The 9530-nt window shown below is 51.0% G+C and overlaps 1 protein-coding gene across 1 annotated transcript; it reads left to right on the forward strand.

Moving 5' to 3' along the window:
* Window positions 1-1658: 1658 nt before the first annotated feature.
* Window positions 1659-3996, forward strand: LOC125509290 (putative inactive receptor kinase RLK902). Its single transcript, XM_048674223.2, has one exon. The coding sequence runs from the start codon at window positions 1867-1869 to the stop codon at window positions 3820-3822; it is 1956 nt and encodes a 651-aa protein (XP_048530180.2). The 5' UTR covers window positions 1659-1866; the 3' UTR covers window positions 3823-3996.
* The last annotated feature ends 5534 nt before the right edge of the window (window positions 3997-9530 follow it).

Raw genomic sequence — 9530 nt, forward strand, 5'->3', positions numbered from 1 at the left:
CTTGATACAACATTTCTTTAATACATGGTTAACATTTTTTCTATACTTTTTTAATGCTTGATAACAGTTTTCAAATCAAAAGATTTAAAAAAATTAATACATGGTCAATATTTTGCTATAAACATTTAACATTTTCCAAATGCTTGGTTAACATTATTCAAACTCTAGTTCAATGTTTTTTCAAATGCTTGACTAACATTTTTGTATACATGGTACATGGTCAACAGTTTTTTCTATACTCATTTTAACATTTCTGAAATAATTGATTGACATATTTCAAACACTTGTTCAACATTTTTATTTGAATTCTTAATTAACATTTTTGTATACATGATAATAAAATCAACATATTTTTAATACATGATCAACATTTTTTCTATACACGTCGAACATTTTCCGAATGCTTGATTGACATTTTTTAAATACTTGTTCAATATTTTCTGAATACTTGATTACCATTTTTTAAATACCTATTCATATTTTTTTCAAATACTAGTTCATTATTTTCAGAATGGTTGATTAACATTTTTCAAATACTTGTTCAACATTTTCCGATCGCTTCATTTTCCAAATGTTTTTTGTATTATATATATATATATATATATATATATGTATATATATGAGACGTGAGGGTATCTATTTAAAGTATTAAGTAAAGTAAAAAAAATAAAAAAAAATAAGAACAGAATACATAAAAACCCAGAAAAAGAGGTTGTAGCATCCCTCGCCCATGGGCCGGCCCATCTCGCTCGCCCCCTTCAGCGTGTCAGAACCTAGACTCGCTGAAGGCGGGATATAGGAGCGCCCAATTTTATACTCCATCCGTCCGGAATTAGTTATCTTAAATTTGTCATTGTCAAGATATGAATATATGTAACACTAATAGACAACTAATTGGGGACGGAGATAATGTTAAAATAGGTACTACAGTATTGTACTCCCTCCGTCCCAAAATAAGTGTCTCAATCTTAGGGAAAGTAGTATTTACTCTCGAAATAGCTAAATTTTTATTGTAGTATTTCGTCGGCCTCTCCGGCCCGCACGCTCGCGCACGTATTCTTCCTCATCCTCAACCGTGATCGCTCATTGTTTTCGCGCGCGCACCTCAGCCGGGACGCCGATCCCGACGCAAATGGTAATTTAACCCCCGGCCCGGCGCTCGCGCCCCGCTAGTCTACCGCCACTATCCAGCCACCCTCCATGCCCCCATGTGATGCGACTCACCGGCCCCCACGCCCGCACACGTGAGCGTACCGCACCGCACGCAATCAGCGAACGATCGTGGAGAGGGTCGGGCTAAGCTGATAGACACGGCTGTCTCGTACGTACAAGCGACGCGGTCTAGACGTGCTACCTCCGAAGGAAACGCTCCAAATGGAAGACCATGGCCGTGCTTGCTCCGGCCAACAGCTATCCCGGTCGAGCTGTAGCACACATCAACCGACCCGATTCGTGCAGCGTATCGCCCCCTTTCCTGCAAACTGCGAACCGCTAGCTTCCATTCCACACATCCCTATCATCATTCTCACGAAGAAACGGACGACTATTCCACCCAGGGCTATACATCGTGGGGCGCTAGCTGCTGCACCATCTTGGCGCGTACATCGGTTTGACTTCTTCCTATAATATGGCCGCACACCCGTTCCACCCAGGGCTACTACAAGTAGATTAAGATTAGTAGTAGGAGTAGTTTGCAGCGGAGTACTTAACTAAGGAGTAGTACGTACGTAGGCGCACGCAGCGCTCTGCATTTTCCTATCGTCCTTTACGTCTGCTTAACGATCATCCGGTGACGAGACGAGACGAGGCCAACTCCATCGATACGGGCTCTGCGCCGCGCGTCAGCTCAGCTCTCGGCGACTGGTAATGCCTCTGCGTGGGCGGGCGCGCAGCCTCCTGCTTCTCGTCCTCGCGCTGTGGTGCTCCGCGCTCCGGTGCGCCGCGCCGGACCTCGCGGCGGACCGCGCGGCGCTGCTCGCGCTCCGGGCCGCGGTCGGCCCGGGGCTCCCGTGGGACGCGTCGGCCGGGGTCTCGCCGTGCGGGTGGCGCGGCGTAGGGTGTGACAACGGCACCGGAGGCGGCCGCGTCGTCGCGCTGCAGCTCCCCGGCGCCGGCCTGATCGGTCAGCTGCCGTCGGGGACCCTGGGCAACCTCACCGCGCTCAGGGCGCTGTCGCTCCGCTCCAACGCGCTCTCCGGCGGCATCCCCACGGACATCGGCAGCTGCGCGGAGCTCCGGTATCTCTACCTCCAGGGTAACCAGCTCGCCGGCGAGATACCGGAGGGGTTCTTCTCGCTCGGCTTGCTGCAGCGGCTCGTCCTTTCGAATAATCAATTCACTGGCCGTGTGTCGCCGGAGTTCAACAAGCTCCCCCGGCTGGCCACTCTGTACTTGGAGAACAACAGATTTAATGGCACCCTCCCTGCGGACCTCGACCTCCCTAATCTTCAGCTATTCAACGTGTCCAACAACCAGCTCGACGGCCCTGTGCCAGCGTCGCTCGCCGGAAGACCGGCCGGCGCCTTTAGTGGGACAGCGCTATGCGGCGGCCCTCTAAGCCCGTGCGCGAACACTTCGCCGCCGCCACCACCGCCGTCGCCATTGCCATTGAATCCCCCGGCCTCTCCTGAGGACAGCAAGAGCAGCAAGCTCTCCACTGCCGCGATCGCCGGTATTGCTGCGGGCGCCGTCGCGGCGCTCTTGGTGGTGCTCGCCATGATCTTCTTCCTGTTCTGTTTCCGTCGTCGCATGACAAATAAGGCCGACACATCCACCGAGACGGCGGCCTACGGCGACGAGGACGCGTCACCGGAGACGGTGTCTGTGGCGAGGGCGGAGAAGAGCGGCGTGTCGCGCTCCTCGAAGCCGACGGCCAGCGACGCCAAGAAGCTGGTGTTCGTGGGAGGTGAGCCGGAGGTGGCCTACGAACTGGAATCGCTGCTGCACGCGTCGGCCGAGGTGCTCGGGAAGGGCTGGCTGGGCACGACGTACCGCGCCACGCTCGAGGGCGGCGTCGCCGTGGTGACCGTCAAGAGGCTGAGGGAGGTGCCCATCCCGGAGAAGGAGTTCCGCGGCACGGTGGCCGCGCTCGGCGCGCTCCGCCACGACAACCTGGTGCCGCTGCGCTCCTACTTCTACAGCAAGGAGGAGAAGCTCATCGTCTACGACTTCGTGAGCGCCAAGGGCCTCTCCTCCCTCCTCCACGGCGCGGGCAGCGAGCGCCTCGACTTCACGGCGCGGGCGCGCATTGCGCTGGCGTCGGCGCGCGGCATCGCCTGCATTCACGGCGCCGGCGCCGGCTCGTCCCACGGCAACATCAAGTCGTCCAACATCCTCGTGAACGACGCGCGCGACGGCGCCTACGTGGCCGACTACGGGCTCGTCCAGCTCGTGGGCGCCAGCGTGCCGCTGAAGCGCGTGACGGGGTACCGCGCCCCGGAGGTGACGGACCCGCGCAGGGCGTCGCAGGAGGCGGACGTGTACAGCTTCGGCGTGCTGCTCCTGGAGCTGCTCACCGGGAAGGCCCCCGCGAACTCGGTGCCGGGGAGCGACGGCGCCGCGGACCTGCCGCAGTGGGTGGGCACGGTGGTGCAGGAGGAGTGGACGGGCGAGGTGTTCGACGCCGGCATCGCCAACGAGGCGCTTGTGGAGGAGGAGATGGTGCGGCTGCTGCAGCTGGGCACGGAGTGCACCGAGCGGCGGCCCGACCGGCGGCCCGCGATGGCAGACGTCGCCGCCAGGATAGAGGACATCGTCGGCAGCGCGCAGCGGAAGACGGACTCGGCCGAGTTCCACAGCGTGGACGCCGACCATTCCGCGTAGTGTCCATTTCCGTAGCTGTTTTTCATTCAGCTCCGAACTGCAAATTGTGCAAAACTATACCAGCATTCCTCAACATGTTCATACTTCATAGAGTCTGTTTACTTCGTTGTTTTCCTGCGAATTCTCTGGTGAATTCAAGTACAACATACAATAATTTGTTCATCGTTTACCCAACTAGTTTCATCGCAGTTTAAATTATTAAGTCTCCCGAAGGATCCAACTCCCAGCAATTTGGATCAGCAAGGTGCCAAATGGAGACTGTTTCAGCCAGTCGCCCGGATTGAAGCGGTCGGTCAGTCGACAGTCGGCGAGTCCATTTCAGGATGGACGTTTTATTCCAGCAGCGCGTACCAACACGTTGAACGCTTCTACTCTCTGACCTGGTAAAGACCGTCGCTGTTCTGGCCGGCAGACGGGAAGGAGAAGACGGCAATAACAGCCTCAGCAAGCGATGAGAGGCGGCTCGTGAGAAATGGAGAAGTGGCGGCGCTGACAAGACCAACATATTTAGTTGCCTGACGAATGGAGTGAATTCTGAATGCTGAACAATTCTCTCTGACCGATGCTGTCTAGATCAACGTGGCTTCGATGCGTATGTAGCTTGAGAAAGTTCAGTTGACCTCCCTCTCCCTGGTGTAGTACCCAGGGCCTTGCACGGCGCCGGGAGCTTTGAACGGTCCGAGCAACGAATAGTTTCTGAGACCATTATACGACGTCACTGCTACCGCTAATCTAGGCGTTTTGATGCTATCCAACGACTCGCATGCAAATTTTGATACGCCAGGTTTCGTTTCATAGCCGGAATCTGGATTTGCGATTTCCACGGAGAAGGGAGTTTGTGAGCTCCAGCTCACGTGCACCATTTGCAACAGTAAAATAAAAAATAATTCAAGAAGTCTGAATTCTTTTAGCAACAAACATTGATGTGTGTTTCACGGGCGTGCGTATTTTCCCATTGGAATGGCATATGTGGAGGTTTGAAAAAGAAAAAAACGATGCTCCAAGTTTTTGAAGCATCAACTCTTTTTTTGCCGAGACCTCCATGAATGTCACCCGTCACAAAAATTTGCAGGCATATGAAGCACACATCAACGCTTGTCGCCGAAAAATTTCAGATTTTCAATTTTTTAAAGTACCTTTTTCGGATTTTACTATAACAAAAGGCGCATGTGTGCTCAAGCTCACAAGAGCATATTTGGGAAATAAAGACTGTTAGGTCATCTCTATTCTCCCAAGAAGGATGGGGCGGAGGGCATTGCCGACTACAGACCGATTAGTCTCATACACGAGATTGCAAAAATTATTGCAAAGATCCTAGCGATCCGACTACGACCTTACATGGATGTTTTAGTTTCCAATGCCCAGAGTGCCTTCATCAAGCGAAGGAGCATCCACGACAACTTCATGTATGTGCGGAATCTCGCACGCCGACTTCACAAAAGCAAGACTGCATCACTCCTCTTCAAACTTGACATCCGCAAGGCTTTTGATTCGGTGCGTTGGGAGTATATCCTCGATCTCCTGCGTAGGAGGGGTTTCCCATGCAAGTTCCGCAATTGGATGGCTGCTCTCCTAAACTCATCATCATCCAGGATTCTCCTCAATGGGGTGCCCGGCCCTGCAATCTTCCACCGCTGCGGGTTCAGGCAAGGGGACCCCTTGTCACCTCTCCTATTTGTCATCTCTATCGACCCCCTTCAACAACTTCTCGAATTTGGCTACAAGAAAGGGGCTACTCCACAAGATCCGGGGTAGGGGCACTATCATGCGAACCTCCCTGTATGCGGATGATGCCGCGGTATTCATGGCGCCCATTAAGAGAGACATTGACAACCTCGCCGCCATCCTCAAAGGCTTTGGTGAGGTCTCAGGCCTCCAAACCAACTTCAACAAGAGCTCGTTCGTCCCAATCAAATGTGCACACCTAAACCTCGAGCATATCACCCAAAGCTTGTCGGCGGTGAGGGCTTCTTTTCCGATGAGATACTTGGGGCTTCCACTCTCGGTGTGGCAACTCAAGAAAGTGGACTTTCAATTCCTAGAGGACAAGGCGGCGGCCAAGCTCATCCCATGGGAGGGTAACAACATTACCACCATCGGGCGCACCACACTTGTCAAATCTTCACTCGCCTCACAAGTGGTCTACTACATCACACCGTTGATTGTCCCCCCGAGCATCCTACATAGCACAAACAAGATTGCGAGGGCATTCCTTTGGTCCGATGCAGACAGGACGACTGGTGCCAAGTGCAAGGTCAACTGGGACATGGTCTGCCGACCTTTTGAGAGGGGAGGTCTCGAAGTACTGAACACAACTAAATTTGCAAGAGCCCTAAGACTGAGATGGCCTTGGTTCGAGTGGAAGGAACCAACGAGAATGTGGGTTGGCATGGGAAATCCTTGCGATGAGATGGACCTCAACCTCTTCTATGCATGCACAACAATCACGGTTGGTAATGGGGCGAGGACCCCCTTTTGGGAAGCTCCATGGGTTCAAGACCGGAAGCCTAAGGAAATCGCACCTCTTATCTTCGAGGCATCCTCGAGGAAAAATTGGAAAGTCAAGGATGCGCTCCTCAATGATGCATGGATCTCCAAGATTAAGATCACGATAAGCTTCACCGTCGAGCACATTAGGCAATTCATAAACCTTTGGACTCTCATCAATGGCTTTCATCTTGTGGAGCACGTCGAGGATGAAATCGTCTGGAAGCACACTGAGAACGGACAATACTCGCCGGCAAGCGCCTTGGCACAATTCATGGGCTCCACACACTCTCCGATGCCACATGCGGTGTGGAAAGCCTGGGCGCCGCCTAAAGTGAAGTTCTTCGCGTGGTTGGCTATCCAAGATAGGATTTGGACAGCTGAAAGACTGGCAAAGCGTGGGTGGCCAAATTGCGACCTTTGCCCCCTATGCAAGCGTGTGCAAGAGTCCGGCGCCCACCTCTTCTACAAATGTAGATTCACCATTCGCCTTTGGAATTTGGTCAATGAATGGCTACACCTTGAGCACCTTGACACTTCTACATGGCATCTTGAGCAATCTGTCAAAGATTGGTGGGTCCACCGCTCCAACATCTCCATGCCAAATCGCAAGGCCCGGGCTTCCCTTACCTGTTGGGGAACGTAGTAATTTCAAATTTTTCCTACGCACACGCAAGATCATGGTGATGCATAGCAACAAGAGGGGAGAGTGTGATCTACGTACCCTTGTAGACCGACAGCGGAAGCGTTAGCACAACGCGGTTGATGTAGTCGTACGTCTTCATGGCCCGACCGATCAAGCACTGAAACTACGGCACCTCCGAGTTTTAGCACACGTTCAGCTCGATGACGATCCCCGGACTCCGATCCAGCAAAGTGTCGGGGAAGAGTTCCGTCAGCACGACGGCGTGGTGACGATCTTGATGTACTACCGTCGCAGGGCTTCGCCTAAGCACCGCTACAATATTATCGAGGATTATGGTGGAAGGGGGCACCGCACACGGCTAAGAATATGATCACGTGGATCAACTTGTGTGTCTAGGGGTGCCCCCTGCCCCCGTATATAAAGGAGCAAGGGGAGGAGGCCGGCCGGCCCCTATTGGCGCGCCAGGAGGAGTCCTCCTCCTAGTAGGAGTAGGACTCCTACTAGGAGGGGGAAGGAAGTGGGGAGGGAGAAGGAAAGGGGGCGCTGCCCCCCTCTCCTAGTCCAATTCGGACCAGGGGGGAGGAGGCGCGTGGCCCACCCTGGCTGCCCCCCTCTCTCTCTCCACTAAGGCCCATATGGCCCATTACTTCTCCCGGTAGGGTTCCGGTAACCCTCCGGCTCTCCGGTTTTCTCTGAAATCACCCGGAACACTTCCGGTGTCCGAATATAGCCGTCCAATATATCAATCTTCATGTCTCGACCATTTCGAGACTCCTCGTTATGTCCGTGATCACATCCGGGACACCGAACTAACTTCGGTACATCAAAACTCATAAACTCATAATATAACTGTCATCGAAACCTTAAGCATGCGGACCCTACGGGTTCGAGAACAATGTAGACATGACCGAGACACGTCTCTGGTCAATAACCAATAGCGGAACCTGGATGCTCATATTGGCTCCTACATATTCTACAAAGATCTTTATCGGTCAGACCGCATAACAACATATGTTGTTCCCTTTGTCATTGATATTTTACTTGCCCGAGATTCGATCGTCGGTATCTCAATACCTAGTTCAATCTCGTTACCGGCAAGTCTCTTTACTCATTTCGTAATACATCATCTCACAACTAATTCATTAGTTGCAATGCTTGCAAGGCTTATGTGATGTGCATTACCGAGAGGGCCCAGAGATACCTCTCCGACAATCGGAGTGACAAATCCTAATCTCGAAATACGCCAACCCAACATGTACCTTTGGAGACACCTGTAGAGCTCCTTTATAATCACCCAGTTACGTTGTGACGTTTGGTAGCACACAAAGTGTTCCTCCGGCAAACGGGAGTTGCATAATCTCATAGTCATAGGAACATGTATAAGTCATGAAGAAAGCAATAGCAACATACTAAACGATCGGGTGCTAAGCTAATGGAATGGGTCATGTCAATGACATCATTCTCCTAATAATGTGATCCCGTTAATCAAATGACAACACATGTCTATGGTTAGGAAACATAACCATCTTTGATTAATGAGCTAGTCAAGTACAGGCATACTAGTGACGTTTGGTTTGTCTATGTATTCACACAAGTATTATGTTTCCGGATAATACAATTCTAGCATGAATAATAAACATTTATAATGATATAAGGAAATAAAATAATAACATTATTATTTCCTCTAGGGCATATTTCCTTCAGTCTCCCACTTGCACTAGAGTCAATAATCTAGATTACACAGTAATGATTCTAACACCCATGGAGCTTTGGTGCTGATCATGTTTTGCTCGTGGAAGAGGCTTAGTCAACGGGTCTGCTACATTCAGATCCGTATGTATCTTGCAAATCTCTATGTCTCCCACCTGGACTAGATCCCGGATGGAATTGAAGCGTCTCTTGATGTGCTTGGTTCTCTTGTGAAATCTGGATTCCTTTGCCAAGGCAATTGCACCAGTATTGTCACAAAAGATTTTCATTGGACCCGATGCACTAGGTATGACTCCTAGATCGGATCTGAACTCCTTCATCCAGACTCCTTCGTTTGCTGCTTCCGAAGCAGCTATGTACTCCGCTTCACATGTAGATCCCGCCACAACGCTTTGTTTAGAACTGCACCAACTGACAGCTCCACCGTTTAATGTAAACACGTATCCGTTTTGCGATTTAGAATCATCCGGATCAGTGTCAAATCTTGCATCAACGTAACCATTTACGATGAGCTCTTTGTCACCTCCATATATGAGAAACATATCCTTAGTCCTTTTCAGGTATTTCAGGATGTTCTTGACCGCTGTCCAGTGATCCACTCCTGGATTACTTTGGTACCTGCCTGCTAGGCTTATAGCAAGACACACATCAGGTCTGGTACACAGCATTGCGTACATGATAGAGCCTATGGCTGAAGCATAGGGAACATCTTTCATTTTCTCTCTATCTTCTGCATTGGTCGGGCATTGAGTCTTACTCAATTTCACACCTTGTAATACAGGCAAGAATCCTTTCTTTGCTTGATCCATTTTGAACTTTTTCAAAACTTTGTCAAGGTATGTGCTTTGTGAAAGTCCAATTAAGC

The sequence above is a fragment of the Triticum urartu genome, chromosome 5A (genome assembly GCF_056163025.1).
Source record: "Triticum urartu cultivar PI428250 chromosome 5A, HENAU_Tu73, whole genome shotgun sequence".
NCBI lineage: Eukaryota > Viridiplantae > Streptophyta > Magnoliopsida > Poales > Poaceae > Triticum > Triticum urartu.

Coding starts and splice junctions, on each gene's coding strand:
- LOC125509290 (XM_048674223.2), top strand. CDS start 1,867: ATGCCTCTGCGTGGGCGGGCGCGCAGCCTCCTGCTTCTCGTCCTCGCG.